This window comes from Debaryomyces fabryi (genome assembly GCF_001447935.2).
Source record: "Debaryomyces fabryi strain CBS 789 chromosome Unknown contig00084, whole genome shotgun sequence".
In the NCBI taxonomy this organism is placed as follows: Eukaryota; Fungi; Ascomycota; class Pichiomycetes; order Serinales; family Debaryomycetaceae; genus Debaryomyces; species Debaryomyces fabryi.
The window spans coordinates 19,852-32,417 of NW_015385510.1; the positions used below are offsets into that span (position 1 = coordinate 19,852).

The 12,566-nt window shown below is 34.2% G+C and overlaps 7 protein-coding genes across 7 annotated transcripts; 5 read left to right on the forward strand and 2 right to left on the reverse strand.

Annotated features, from left to right (window-relative positions):
• Positions 1-209: 209 nt before the first annotated feature.
• BCK1 (mitogen-activated protein kinase kinase kinase) lies at positions 210-5,036 on the forward strand (the record flags this gene model as incomplete). The annotated part of the gene is made up of 1 exon (XM_015612541.1): positions 210-5,036. One exon carries the CDS (start codon positions 210-212, stop codon positions 5,034-5,036), a length of 4,827 nt encoding a protein of 1,608 aa, XP_015466628.1.
• Positions 5,037-5,158: 122 nt separating this feature from the next.
• On the reverse strand, positions 5,159-5,647 carry AC631_03713 (mitochondrial 54S ribosomal protein bL21m; the record flags this gene model as incomplete). Its single annotated transcript, XM_015612542.1, has 1 exon — positions 5,159-5,647. One exon carries the CDS (start codon positions 5,645-5,647, stop codon positions 5,159-5,161), a length of 489 nt encoding a protein of 162 aa, XP_015466629.1.
• Positions 5,648-5,930: 283 nt separating this feature from the next.
• AC631_03714 (uncharacterized protein) lies at positions 5,931-8,828 on the forward strand (the record flags this gene model as incomplete). The annotated part of the gene is made up of 1 exon (XM_015612543.1): positions 5,931-8,828. One exon carries the CDS (start codon positions 5,931-5,933, stop codon positions 8,826-8,828), a length of 2,898 nt encoding a protein of 965 aa, XP_015466630.1.
• A 216-nt stretch (positions 8,829-9,044) lies between these two features.
• On the reverse strand, positions 9,045-10,121 carry DUG3 (glutamine amidotransferase subunit; the record flags this gene model as incomplete). Its single annotated transcript, XM_015612544.1, has 1 exon — positions 9,045-10,121. One exon carries the CDS (start codon positions 10,119-10,121, stop codon positions 9,045-9,047), a length of 1,077 nt encoding a protein of 358 aa, XP_015466631.1.
• Positions 10,122-10,334: 213 nt separating this feature from the next.
• AC631_03716 (uncharacterized protein) lies at positions 10,335-10,859 on the forward strand (the record flags this gene model as incomplete). Its single annotated transcript, XM_015612545.1, has 1 exon — positions 10,335-10,859. The coding sequence occupies one exon, from the start codon at positions 10,335-10,337 to the stop codon at positions 10,857-10,859; it is 525 nt and encodes a 174-aa protein (XP_015466632.1).
• Positions 10,860-11,041: 182 nt separating this feature from the next.
• AC631_03717 (protein tyrosine phosphatase-like domain-containing protein) lies at positions 11,042-11,722 on the forward strand (the record flags this gene model as incomplete). The annotated part of the gene is made up of 1 exon (XM_015612546.1): positions 11,042-11,722. One exon carries the CDS (start codon positions 11,042-11,044, stop codon positions 11,720-11,722), a length of 681 nt encoding a protein of 226 aa, XP_015466633.1.
• Positions 11,723-11,905: 183 nt separating this feature from the next.
• AC631_03718 (protein tyrosine phosphatase-like domain-containing protein) lies at positions 11,906-12,559 on the forward strand (the record flags this gene model as incomplete). The annotated part of the gene is made up of 1 exon (XM_015612547.1): positions 11,906-12,559. The coding sequence occupies one exon, from the start codon at positions 11,906-11,908 to the stop codon at positions 12,557-12,559; it is 654 nt and encodes a 217-aa protein (XP_015466634.1).
• Positions 12,560-12,566: the final 7 nt, after the last annotated feature.

The following is a 12,566-nucleotide window of genomic DNA, read 5'->3' on the forward strand; positions in this document are numbered from 1 at the left end:
CTTACAGGATTCAGACTTTATTCTTTTGAAAGTTCTTCTTTTGTACTTGCACATATATTACTATTAAGTTGCATCCCTATACCGGTTTCATACCTGAAACTATTTCCAATCATTGGAGTAGTAAACATACCCATAGGCAAAGATCGGCTAGTCATGAATTGAATAGAGAAGGAAAAACTATATATGACGATTCTGAGTCAATTGCCAATATGGGTATGCCACCATCAACCCAAAATAGAATAGCTTCTGATGGTGTAATTTATTCGAACCAACATATTTCGGGATATATGATGCACCCAAACCTTAATAATAATTCCAACCAACATAATGATAATTTGGATAACCATTTTGATGAACGAAAACTGAATCTACCCTACCCACCGAACGATAGTTTTGGGACATTTTTACAAGATGAGACATCTACTCCCAATAAACAGAACTTAAAGATGGCTACAAATAATTCATCTTCTCCAATACAATCAAGTCATCATGATCCTAAGAGTTTCAGCTTTTCTGAACAAAATGACTCGATTCAAGAGTTCCAAGTTTCCCCTATCAAGGAAAATGCTCCACGTCCATCGCGTTATGCATTTGACGGATTTCCTAGAGACGATGTGAGCCACGAAAAACGTCACTCTAACCGTTCATGGTCTCCACCTCCAAATTCATCTGGAAGTGACAATTCAAATGCTATTGGACTGATTATAGGTGGGTATGATTATAGCAAAAGTTCGTTAGACCTAGTTTTAAAAGACAATGAGGATAATTTTCATAATGATAGAAAATCAAATACATTATTACAAAAAGAAGATACCAATGATTCTGGGGGGCAATTTTATTTAAGCAATAATACAATTCAGGCTAACGAAGCTGGTATGGATGTTAAAGCCCATAATAGAAATAGTTCAGAATCATCAACTGTTTCAAATACATCTACCACATCTACGATAACACCATCCACTATTAGCAAAGGCAAGAGATTTGTTCGATACGCTATGAATACCCAATCAAAATCGTCCATGACTAATACATCTACCAAATGGCACATTCTGAATGTACTTAAATGGCTTGAATATCACGGTTTTAATAGCTCTTGGCAGGAGACCTTTCGAAGAAATGAAATATCCGGTAACAGGTTTCTAGAGTTATGTAATTATGAGGTGGACTCGATGATTTGGAAGCAATTCAGTAAGTTCTTGGTCTTGGATAACGAAAATAATTCAATTGAAAGATTTATTGAATTGCTAAAAGGACATCTTTCGACATCCGAACCAGTGGACGATTACAATGCCAATAAAGAGTACCAAATGCAATCGCATTCAAGAAAAAGCTCGAATGAATCACATTTGTCTCCTGTTCTTCCTAATAATTTAGCAGAAAATCGTAAATCAGTGCCCATATTCCATAAAAGAAAATCTGTATCAATACCTGCAGTATACGGTACTTCATCACAGTCTAATAATTTAGCGCCATCTTCCAACCAGAGACCAGTATCCTATGTGGACTTGAGCTCCCATAAACCAAATAAAGATTTGCAATCCCATCACAAATTCTTTCGAAAATCCAAATCATCATATTCTGAAGCTCCTCCATCCTACGCCGGTACTAACAATTTACCCATATTACCTTCCAATTATCAAAATATAAACGGTCATAGAAAGTCGAACTCAAAGACTTCTTTATCATTAAATGATGACCTCATCGTTGACTCGAATAGAATTAAATATACAGGGGCACCCCTACTCAAAACATCGAGTTTGCAAAATTTTCCAACTCCAAGTGTTGATGCTAATCAACCAACCTCATATGGTAAAAAGTCTGGCCTTCTTAGTACTTTAAAAAAATATGGTAGTGACAAAGCAGTGGGAATTGTAAAACAAGTGCATAATACTTCTTCCTCTGCTGTTACAAAAACCGGCGGAATAAGTAAAAACAGTAATAAAAACGTTGTATCTCCTGTTAGTCCTCTTGAATTTCGAGATCTTCTGTTACCCAAGAAGAAGCAAAACATTTCCCAACCAAACATTCAAGAAGGAGTTGAAAGCACTACTATGGATACCTCGAATGCTAAGTCTCAAAGATATTCGAACTCAACAGGCATGTCTAGTGATGACACATTACCTTCGCCTATAACAAATTCATCAGCTAAGGTGATCAATTTCAATAATAATACTTATCTAGATTCGATAAAAAAAGCAGATTTATTTGGTGACCTTGACGAAAAGTATTTACCAACAATAGATGATAAGTTTATTGACCGTAAAGTTATATTGGCTAGCAAAGATAATATGCATTTCATGCCTATAAATTTGACAAGTGAAGAAACGAAGAATATAGAATTACTCAAAAAAAGAATAATTCATGAATTAGAAATAATTGATATTGGAATTATATCGTTTCATTTAACTGAATTTAATTCTACTGAGGGTGTTGCTCTTAGGGATGATGTTTTGCTGAATGTTATGCGTACAGATATACTTGTGAAACTCTTTGTAAATCAAGAAATATCTTCAGATACTACAGCAACAATCTCAACTACGTCCTCTGATTCTAAGTCTTTTGAACTAATTGGTGAGAATAATGATGAAAGAAGCTATCCAAGCACGCCACAATATCTTTTGCAAAATACTAAAGACCCTAAAGTCGATTATTGGAACTTCAAGGATGCAAACAATGACAAGCTTTCCAGTATTAACGAGATAAGTTCTGTTAGAGATGCAAGAAAACCATCTTCAAATCCCCAATTTACTATGAAATTACATTTACCTGAAAATAAGAAAATTTCACAAGATATTAAACCACCATCATTACTGATAAATACGACTCAAATTAAAAGTAACCTGCCATCTTTATCTCCAAACTCGTCGAATTTAAGTGACAAGCAGAACTCATTTAAAGTTCTAAGAAAAGAAGGTCACGAAATAGACTTCGATAAAAGAAGAAAATCCCCATATGAATCGAAAGCTCCTAAATTGATACCAAATATTTATTCCTCATCGGTATCAAATCCATCCAAATCTCCAATTTCGGCAAGTACAATAGCAACACTAAGGGATGAAAATATAGATAGTAATCAAAATAATTTATCTTCAAGCATTTCATCTGGTTCGATTGATAGGGATAAGTCTGGTAGTATTGTGGCCAAGAGAAATGCTCCTCCTCCGCCACTCGACAGAAAGCTGAGCGTAAAAGGGTCACATTCGTTAAAGAAAGCATCGATCCTGCCTTCGATTTCAACACTATCAAAAACACTGTCTTATTCTAGTCGCTCGACTAGTGGCAGTGAAAGGTCAATGAGTTCAAGGAAAGCATTCAATAAAAGGAAAGGATCTACTTCAAGAAAAAATTCTATCATCGTAGATGATTCATTTGCATTCAAAGAAAATGATGTATCATTTGATGATGTTCCCACGGTGCAAAGAGATGGGGATGCTTCATCTGATGATGAAGATTTTTTTGTTAAACCAATTAAGAACCAAAAAAGTAATGCCAATGATGAGGATAACGAAAGTGATGAAGATTTTTTCATGAGGCCTATAAGATCTCCTGATTCTAAAGGGCAAAATAATATTCCTAAAGGTCGTACTTTAACTGATCCTACGTCAATAAAAATGAATGTAAGACCTCCTGTAGAAGAAGTCTATAGGAATCTTGAAAAGTATTTCCCTAACACTAACTTGGATAAACCAATCATAGATGATTCGCCTGTTTCTCCAGTGAATAAACATTTGCCATCGATTGAAGCATCAAATGCCATTCCTGTGAGGAAACCAACAATTTCAAGAACTTTCTCTAATGCTAATATGTCACCAATCCATCCCAAATTAGATTCTGGGGATGAAATTTTATATGCTGAAAATCAAGAACCTACGTTGAGTCGTCGCCATATGAAAACTATTCGTGTTGTCGCAAATGAAGCTCGTAAAAAGAGGTTGGAAAGGCAAAACTCACCTCAAGCTGGTAGATCTTTGGAATCGTCATATCGCACTACTCATTCAGGTAATTTCAACTCATTAAATAGGACAAATACTAAATTATGGGGTCAGAAGGTTGTTGAAGTCACGTCTACTGAAATTGAAAAAGGATTTGTGAGCAAATTAAAAAGTGGAAAGCATGGTGAATTTGAAGAGTTTGCCTGGATTAAGGGTGAATTGATTGGTAGAGGGTCATTTGGTGCGGTATACTTAGCTTTAAACGTTACAACTGGTGAAATGTTGGCAGTCAAACAAGTAATTGTTCCCAATGATTTTCTGAACGGTTGCCCAAAAGTCTCTGAAGGAATTGATGCTTTACATAAAGAGGTTGAAACTATGAAAGACTTAGATCATCTTAATATTGTGCAATATTTGGGCTTTGAACAGAAGGATAATATTTATAGCTTATTCTTAGAGTATGTTGCTGGTGGATCAATCTCATCATGCATGAAATCTTTTGGGAAATTTGAAGAACCATTAATTAAGTTTATAACGAAGCAAGTTTTATTAGGTCTAGAATACTTGCATTCGAACGGTATATTACATCGTGACTTAAAAGCTGATAATTTGCTATTAGAGATCGACGGAACGTGTAAAATATCTGACTTTGGTATATCTAAGAAGTCTAAGGATATATATGTAAACAATGCTGAGATGTCAATGCAAGGTACGGTTTTCTGGATGGCACCAGAAGTTATTGATAGTATTGTTGCCGACAAAAAGCAAGGGTATAGTGCTAAAGTAGATATTTGGTCATTAGGATGTGTTGTACTAGAAATGTTTGCAGGTAAAAGACCATGGTCAAATGAAGCAGTGGTAAGTGCAATTTATAAAATTGGTAAAACTAAATTGGCTCCGCCAATACCTGATGACATTACCCATTTGATTTCTGATGAGGCACGGTCATTTATTAGAAGATGTTTCACGATTGACCCAGAAGAAAGGCCAACAGCCAGAGATCTCTTAGGGGATCCATTTATTAGTAACGAATCTAATTTCTCTTTTGAAACTACGAAATTAGCTCAGATGATCAAATACAATTACAAGAAATACAATATTTAATGTTACGACAAGAAACGTATCTGACAATTTACATTTAACCTATTATATGAGATCTACTATATACATGCAAAGCAAGACTTAGGGTTTGCTGGGTTTATAATTTCTGAATACAATTTCTTTTATTATTTCAACTTCAATTCGTTAATCATCAAAATGGTTTGGTAATTTTGAACTGGAAATGTTTTTAATCTTCTGCATCTCTGTTTCTTTCTGTAGACTTCGTAATATGGTTCTCTTGTGATTTCAACGACATTTGCTTTCAAGTCAAATAATTCCTTTGGTATTCCACGATCATCATTATATGTGAATTCTGGAGATCCTAATGTAACAACGTCTTTCAATATTAACAGGTCCCCTACTTCTGCTTCTTTTAATTTAAATGGCAACACTATCTTGTCTCCCTTGGTGACCAAATATGGGATATTATGAAGTTTAAAAATTGCGTATAAGTTATCAGATCCGATTGAATCCAATTTCAATGGTGTTAAGTCAGGTATTTGCTTGTTAATTGGAGTGGTTTGCGATGTTCCAGACAAAGTACGAATAAACAAATTTGGGGTGCTAGAAACTATACCCCTACTTCTCAACGTAGGAACTGTTAAACGAAACATTTTTATTGTATTTATTGTTTCCAAGTCAAACTATGTAAGTTTCAACTACTTGTAGATGTTGAAAAATTTCTAACGGAAAAAAAATTAAACAAATGTTACACAAAACATCTACAATTTTGTGTAATTGCGAGCATAAATTTTTTTTGGTGTAATACCAACATTCAGTGATAAAATCAATATATAATCAAATATTAAGGATCAAATAAGACAATAACTAGCCCAATAGAGCCCTTAATCATCTACTAACTATCATTTAAATAAACTATTTTTTCAAGATTTGATAATGTCGGGCTCTTTTTGGAAATTTAGTAATGGACTTTCTTCATTGTCAAACATATCGACACTTTTAGAAAACCATTCAAATGACCAAGCATCAAACAATTCTTCAAATTCGAAAACATATGATTTGTTGATGAAATTGCTAGAAGAAAATGACTTGTTGCAAGAATTGTTGTCCAATAACTCTATGTTATTAGAATTCTTGAGGGAGGAAGAAGTGTTGAGCTTATTAGTTGATTTAGTTATTGAAGAAGGAAACATTGATGATTCATTAAGCACAGATGTGAGTAAATTGAAGTTGGATAGTAAAGGATATGAGTCAGAAATTGAAAAAGTTGATGACAAGGATATATCTGAAAGAAATAAGAAAAATGACAAGAAAGACAATTTAGGCAAGAAGGCGCACGATGCTGAAGATGAAAAGCATGTTGAAGATGAAAATCAAGATGATGAAAAGGATGATGAAGAAGATGATGAGGAAGACGATGAAGAAGACGAAGAAAACGAAGATGATGATGATGATGAGGAAAATGCAGAAACTGATAACGAGACTGCTGAAGACAGGGCTGTTCGTCATGCCACTTTAGCAGCGGAAATTTTGAGTGCTGATGTGTGGTCATTGACTGACACAGTCATGGAGTCTACTGAAAACTTAAATAAGTTATGGTCTGTGTTAGATTCAAAGAAACCACTCTCGATCAATTTATCGACTTACTTTATGAAAATTATGGAGCATTTATTAGACATGAAATGTGACGAGATGATTGCATATCTTATAGATAACCAACCTAATTTGGTAAAGAAGTTTATAAATCATTTATCAAACCCGCCATTAATGGACTTCCTTCTTAAGTTGATATCAACCGATAAACCAGATAACTCAACCGGGATTATTGATTTTTTGCAGAATCAAGATTTTATCACTCATTTAATCAATTCTCTCGATATAACTGGTGATGATAATGCATCAGAAAATTATGACATTTTGTTAGTCAAACAGTCATCTGCAGCAGATTTTTTAAAGGCGTTGATTACCATTTCAGCTAATTCAACGACAGATAACTCGACTATTGGTCCTAATGAGTTGACGAGAGAGTTGGTTTCATATGATCAAATGGACCGTTTGTGTAAAATAATGTTAAAAGGCGGATATGCCTTAGCTAATGGTGTCGGTATTATTATAGAAATAATCAGAAAAAACAATTCGGACTATGACATTTTACCTGTTTTATATATCACTCTAGAAAGTCACCCTCCCACTGGTAGGGATCCTATCTATTTAGGTCACTTACTCAAGATATTTGGTAATAAAATTGAGGATTTCAATAAGCTATTGATGGATGAAAACAGCAGCACGAATTCCATCTTAAAAACTCCGTTTGGTGAAATAAAACCACTAGGATTTGAAAGGTTTAAAATTTGCGAATTGATTGCTGAATTATTACACTGTTCAAATATGGCATTATTAAATGATAATAAAGGTTTTGACGTCGTTAAGGAGAGAGACATATTGAGAAATAAAATGAAAGAGTTCGATCCTGTTAGTTTCAAGTACAATGAAGTCATTGTTTTACCTAACAATGAAGGCGGGAATGACAAAACTGATAGCGAGAATGATAATGACGGGAAAAACTCCCGCCATAACGAAGATGATGATTTCGCTAATGACACAATAGACTCATTTAACTCTAAACTTAATCATGAGAATGACACGATGATTCAATATCAAAACCCAGATCAAGACGATGAAGAAGAGCCTCATGCAAATGCAAATTTATCAGAAGAGCAAATAAGAGCAAACCCTGTTATAGGTGACTTCTTAAAAATATCCTTATATGATACTCAAATCATTTCCAATATTTTATTAATGTTTTTTCAATTTCCATGGAACAACTTTTTACATAATGTTGTTTTCGACATAGTTCAGCAAGTATTGAATGGATCGATGGATATTGGATTTAATAAATTTCTTGCTATTGACTTATTTCATTATGGTGATATCACAAACAAAATTATTGAAGGTCAAAAACTTTGCACTGACTTTGAAGACAACCATAATGGATTAAGACTTGGTTTCATGGGGCACTTAACTTTAATCGCTGAAGAGGTAGTAAAATTCATTCAATTATATCCTACACATACCTTGAGTGAATTAATTGACTCCAAGGTGGAAGATGAAATATGGGAAGAGTATGTTAGTCATGTATTATATGATACAAGGGAGAAGTATAACGCAATTTTAGGTGGCGGTGAGGACGATGAAGAGGATGATGATGCATCTAATACTTTTGATGAGGGTACCGGTGAAATAATTGAGCAAAATGATTTCAAGCCAGGATTACTTCTTGATCCCAAAACTGACCATGATATAATTGGAAGCGGTTTTGAGGAAGGTAGTAAAGATGATGGTCATTATGAAGAGAACAAGTATCATGAAAACGCTGACACAATAAAATCAAACTCGAGTGATGAATCATCCGAAGATGACGATGACCACTTCACAAACTACATGTCCCAACAACTTACAAATACAGCTTCTACTGAAATACTGTCTTCTGTCAAATCTCCTAACGACGAAGAGTTTTCTGAAAAGAATGATTCGTTCAAGAGAATTCCAGGTGATATAAATATACATACCGAGAATGATGAGATGGACACGGATGAATATATTGACCCCAATGATGATGGTTTGTCTTATAAAAAATCACATCCTTTATATGATGCCAAGGGGTCATTACTCAGTGCTTCCAGTCGTGAAGATGATGAAATATCTAGTGAAGATTCTAGTTCCAGCTCTTCCGATAGCGATGATGAAATAATTCTTGATGATGATAATGAAAGTAAAATTAATGAAAAGGGGTCTAATGGTAATAAATTATCTAGATCTGCAAGTAGAAGTTGATTGGTTAATTTTTTTTTTTCATTGATTTATTTATCTTTAATTTTGGCTTGACTTATGGTTTAATGAATTTATATTAACTTATGTTTGCTAATATATATTATTATGGCATATATATATATTACTATGACATTGCATGAATTTTATGCACGGTAGTAAAATTTGCATCTGTCTTTTTCTTTATATATTTGATATAAATAAATTTTATTATTATATTGTTTAAACTATCGCTGACTCTGAGTTTGCCTTACGTCCCTCTCTTTCTAAAGGAGGCAACTCGGCAATTGATGAATCTACTTCGTTTTCTAATGATGTTTCTGATTCATTATGACTCTTAGTTGGAACGCCGCCCATTAAACCCTTACTCATAGCCAACCCTGATGATCTCTCTATCATACCACCATCATAAAATTCGTCTTCAATTGGATGCATAAGGACTGTATTGTTCTTGGTTATAGTTATAGTGGAATTTGTTGGTACACAAATCCAATCACCTCTCTCAAAGGTCAAAGGTTCACTTGCTACAAAAATAACATCTTGAGATCTATTCAATCTTTCCATTTTAAATAATCCGGGTTCATATTCAAAAAATTTAGACCCAGTACTGAAATGAAGTGATGCAGCTTCGTCTGTTTTAGATGTAATATAACGACTTACCACGATCAGCTCTCCATCTGTAACCGCAAAATTCATCAATGATGGTTCGTTAGTAATCTGGGTTTGCCAATTTTTGATAAGCTCAATCGTTGTAAGTAATGCTTGTCGCAAGATTGTATGGGTGAAAGCTGTCATTTTGTCAGAAGGATTATAGCCCATCTTTAACAAAGTATCCAAAAAGAGTGCAAAACAGCATTCGGAATCTGTCGATCCTTGGATATAGAGGAAAAATTGATCATCCAAGTGATTAATTAGCTTTTTCTTTATTGAATCAAATGACAGAATACCTCCGTTATGCATAAACATGATCTTCCCAAAGGAAAATGGATGGCAGTTAGTCTCTGCCAAGACACCTTGCGTCGAAGCTCTGACATGTCCAAATACCAAATGCGACTCAGTACACATAGATAAGTTGTTCAAATTCACATTATTCCACGCTGGAGTTATTGCCTTAAATATACACGGCTGATTCTTCAGTGAATAGTATCCAACACCAAAGCCATCTCCATTTATCGGGTTCCGCATATCAATTCTTAATCTAGAATCAAAGGACTGATTGATGATGGAATGTGCTGGTTTTGTTAATAAGTCGGATAGTACCATGGGCTCACGGCCCTTATATATCATAAAACGACACATATCTCTCAAGAACAGCCTTAAACACACCTAGTAATCATAAATTGGTAGCTTCAATGTAGCGAAAATGTCGTCCAATTTTGATATCATGAATGACTTAAATACGACATTAGAGTCACCCCGGAAGCTGCAGGAAGATGATTCCGTAGTATATAAAGCCATATTTACTTGCCTTTATCTGGAAATACTTAAGGAGAAATTAACAATTAGCATAATATGTCACTCTTCAAAAGTTTACAAAACTCTCCTGCAACCATCAGTATATTTCATAATAATAAAGTATCACTTTCCAACGAATTGTATCGGGTTTTGGATAAAGCATACTATAAATTGAATGAAGATAAGAATAATTTTCAAGTAGATCTTATGGCTAATAAAATGCCAACATATGATCAATTACTCTTGATAGCCAATACCTGTTTAAAGGACAAAGCTAGCAAGCAGGCGTTGCAGAATTGCTATCCATTCATGTACGGTAAGAAGTCTGGTGAAATCAATAATCGAATTACTGTTGAGTCACCAATCCGCCCAGATAACAGTGGCTCAAATGGATTAAACATATTCAGCGAGGGAGAATATGCTATGATCTACGAAGCGTTCAACAAATTGGTTGAAACGAAGGAACCGGATGTTAATCCGTCTGATATATTCCAAGCACCATTAATTGTGGACTGGGATCAATGCTTGATTGCAGCTGACAAAGAAGGTTTATCTAGTATTTTAAATAAATACAGGGACTAGTAATAGTCGCCAAATCATGTCCCTTATGTCATCCTTGTATATATACATATATGTTTATTCTTATAAAACGGTATTTAAATTTCACATGGAGCCTTTCAATTGTTAGAGACTCGCGCAGCTCTTCAATTGCGATTGGCCTTTTTAGCAACAGTTTTCACTATTTATCTATTGAATTGAATATTATGTCTACGTCCTTGATTGTGAATAAATACCTAGCACTTTACAATATAATTGCTGCACTGCTCTGGTTTGTCATTTTATTTCAAACATTACGAGATGCGATCATATTTTTGAATCATGATTCTGATGTTGAGCCTACAGCAGAATGCATCTACATTTCACATAGTTATACTGATTACCCTCACAAGACTCTTGTCTTGGTTCAAGTTTTTAATGCAGTGGTCGAAATTTCAAACGCATTACTGGGTATTGTGAAATCTTCAATTCCAACTGTATTATTACAATTTTTGGCCAGATTATTGATTACTATTGGAATTAGCTACTATGTTCCCGAATCAGAAGGAAATTTTCATTTTATGAGCTATATTACTTTATCATTGGCATGGTCGGTCACAGAAGTTATCAGGTACAGTTTCTTTTCAGCTAAATTAGTTAAAAATGATATTCCTTACGGCTTACTTTGGTTACGTTATTCAACATTTTTCATATTGTATCCAGCTGGATTATTTAGCGAACTGTATGTGGTTTACTTGAGTTTAGATTCTGTACGTGGATACGCTTATTATTGGTTTCTAATCTTTGCCCTTACTATGTACATTCCAGGATTTTTCGTGTTATATGGATATATGATTAAACAAAGAAAGAAAGTTTTGAATGCCAGCAATGCTAAAAAGTTGCAATGAAATATTTCTTTTCTTCCCAATCAACTGAGTCTAATAAAATCTATAATTTAAATAGTAATATTACAAAAATCTATGAAGCTTGATTTAGGAAACAACAACATCGTGCGGTATAAATCCGAGCGAGCTTTCCGAATTTTTATTCCTTATTTTAGATATTATCCAGTCAAAAGCTAATTCCTTAAGATGACATCTAGCAAGCCAGAAATCACCTCCCAAAGATGGTTAATTGCCTACAATTCCATTTCTGCTTCTTTGTGGTCGATTGTATTTTTTAATACTATTTTCTTGAGTTTATCGTTGGGTCAACCTTACTTTTTTGATATGACCAACAAAATTACCACAGTAATTCAATGCTTTGCTGTTATAGAGATTTACAACTCGGCCACAGGAAATGTTAAATCTCCTTTGTTTACTACCGTGACCCAGGTATTTTCAAGATTATTGATTGTTATTGGTATTTGTCAAGTATTACCTGAATCGCCTGCAAACGTTCATTGGTGCTTTATTACGTTATGTTTATCGTGGTCAATTACCGAAATTATTAGATATTCTTACTATGCATCTAATTTGCGTTCTCCTGGAAAAGTGCCTTATTATTTGACTTGGGCTCGTTATTCATTATTCTTTGTATTATATCCAACCGGTGTTATGTCAGAAATGTTTATGATTTATTTGTCTCTTAATGAATCTCAAAATGTTGTTAGTTATTTGTATACCTGGTTTTTGAAGGCTATGCTTTTCACCTATTTACCTGGATTTTACATGTTGTACACTTACATGATCAAGCAACGAAAGAAGGTTTTAGGAAAACCAAAGTCTTTAAAAAAAACTGAATAGACTTGAA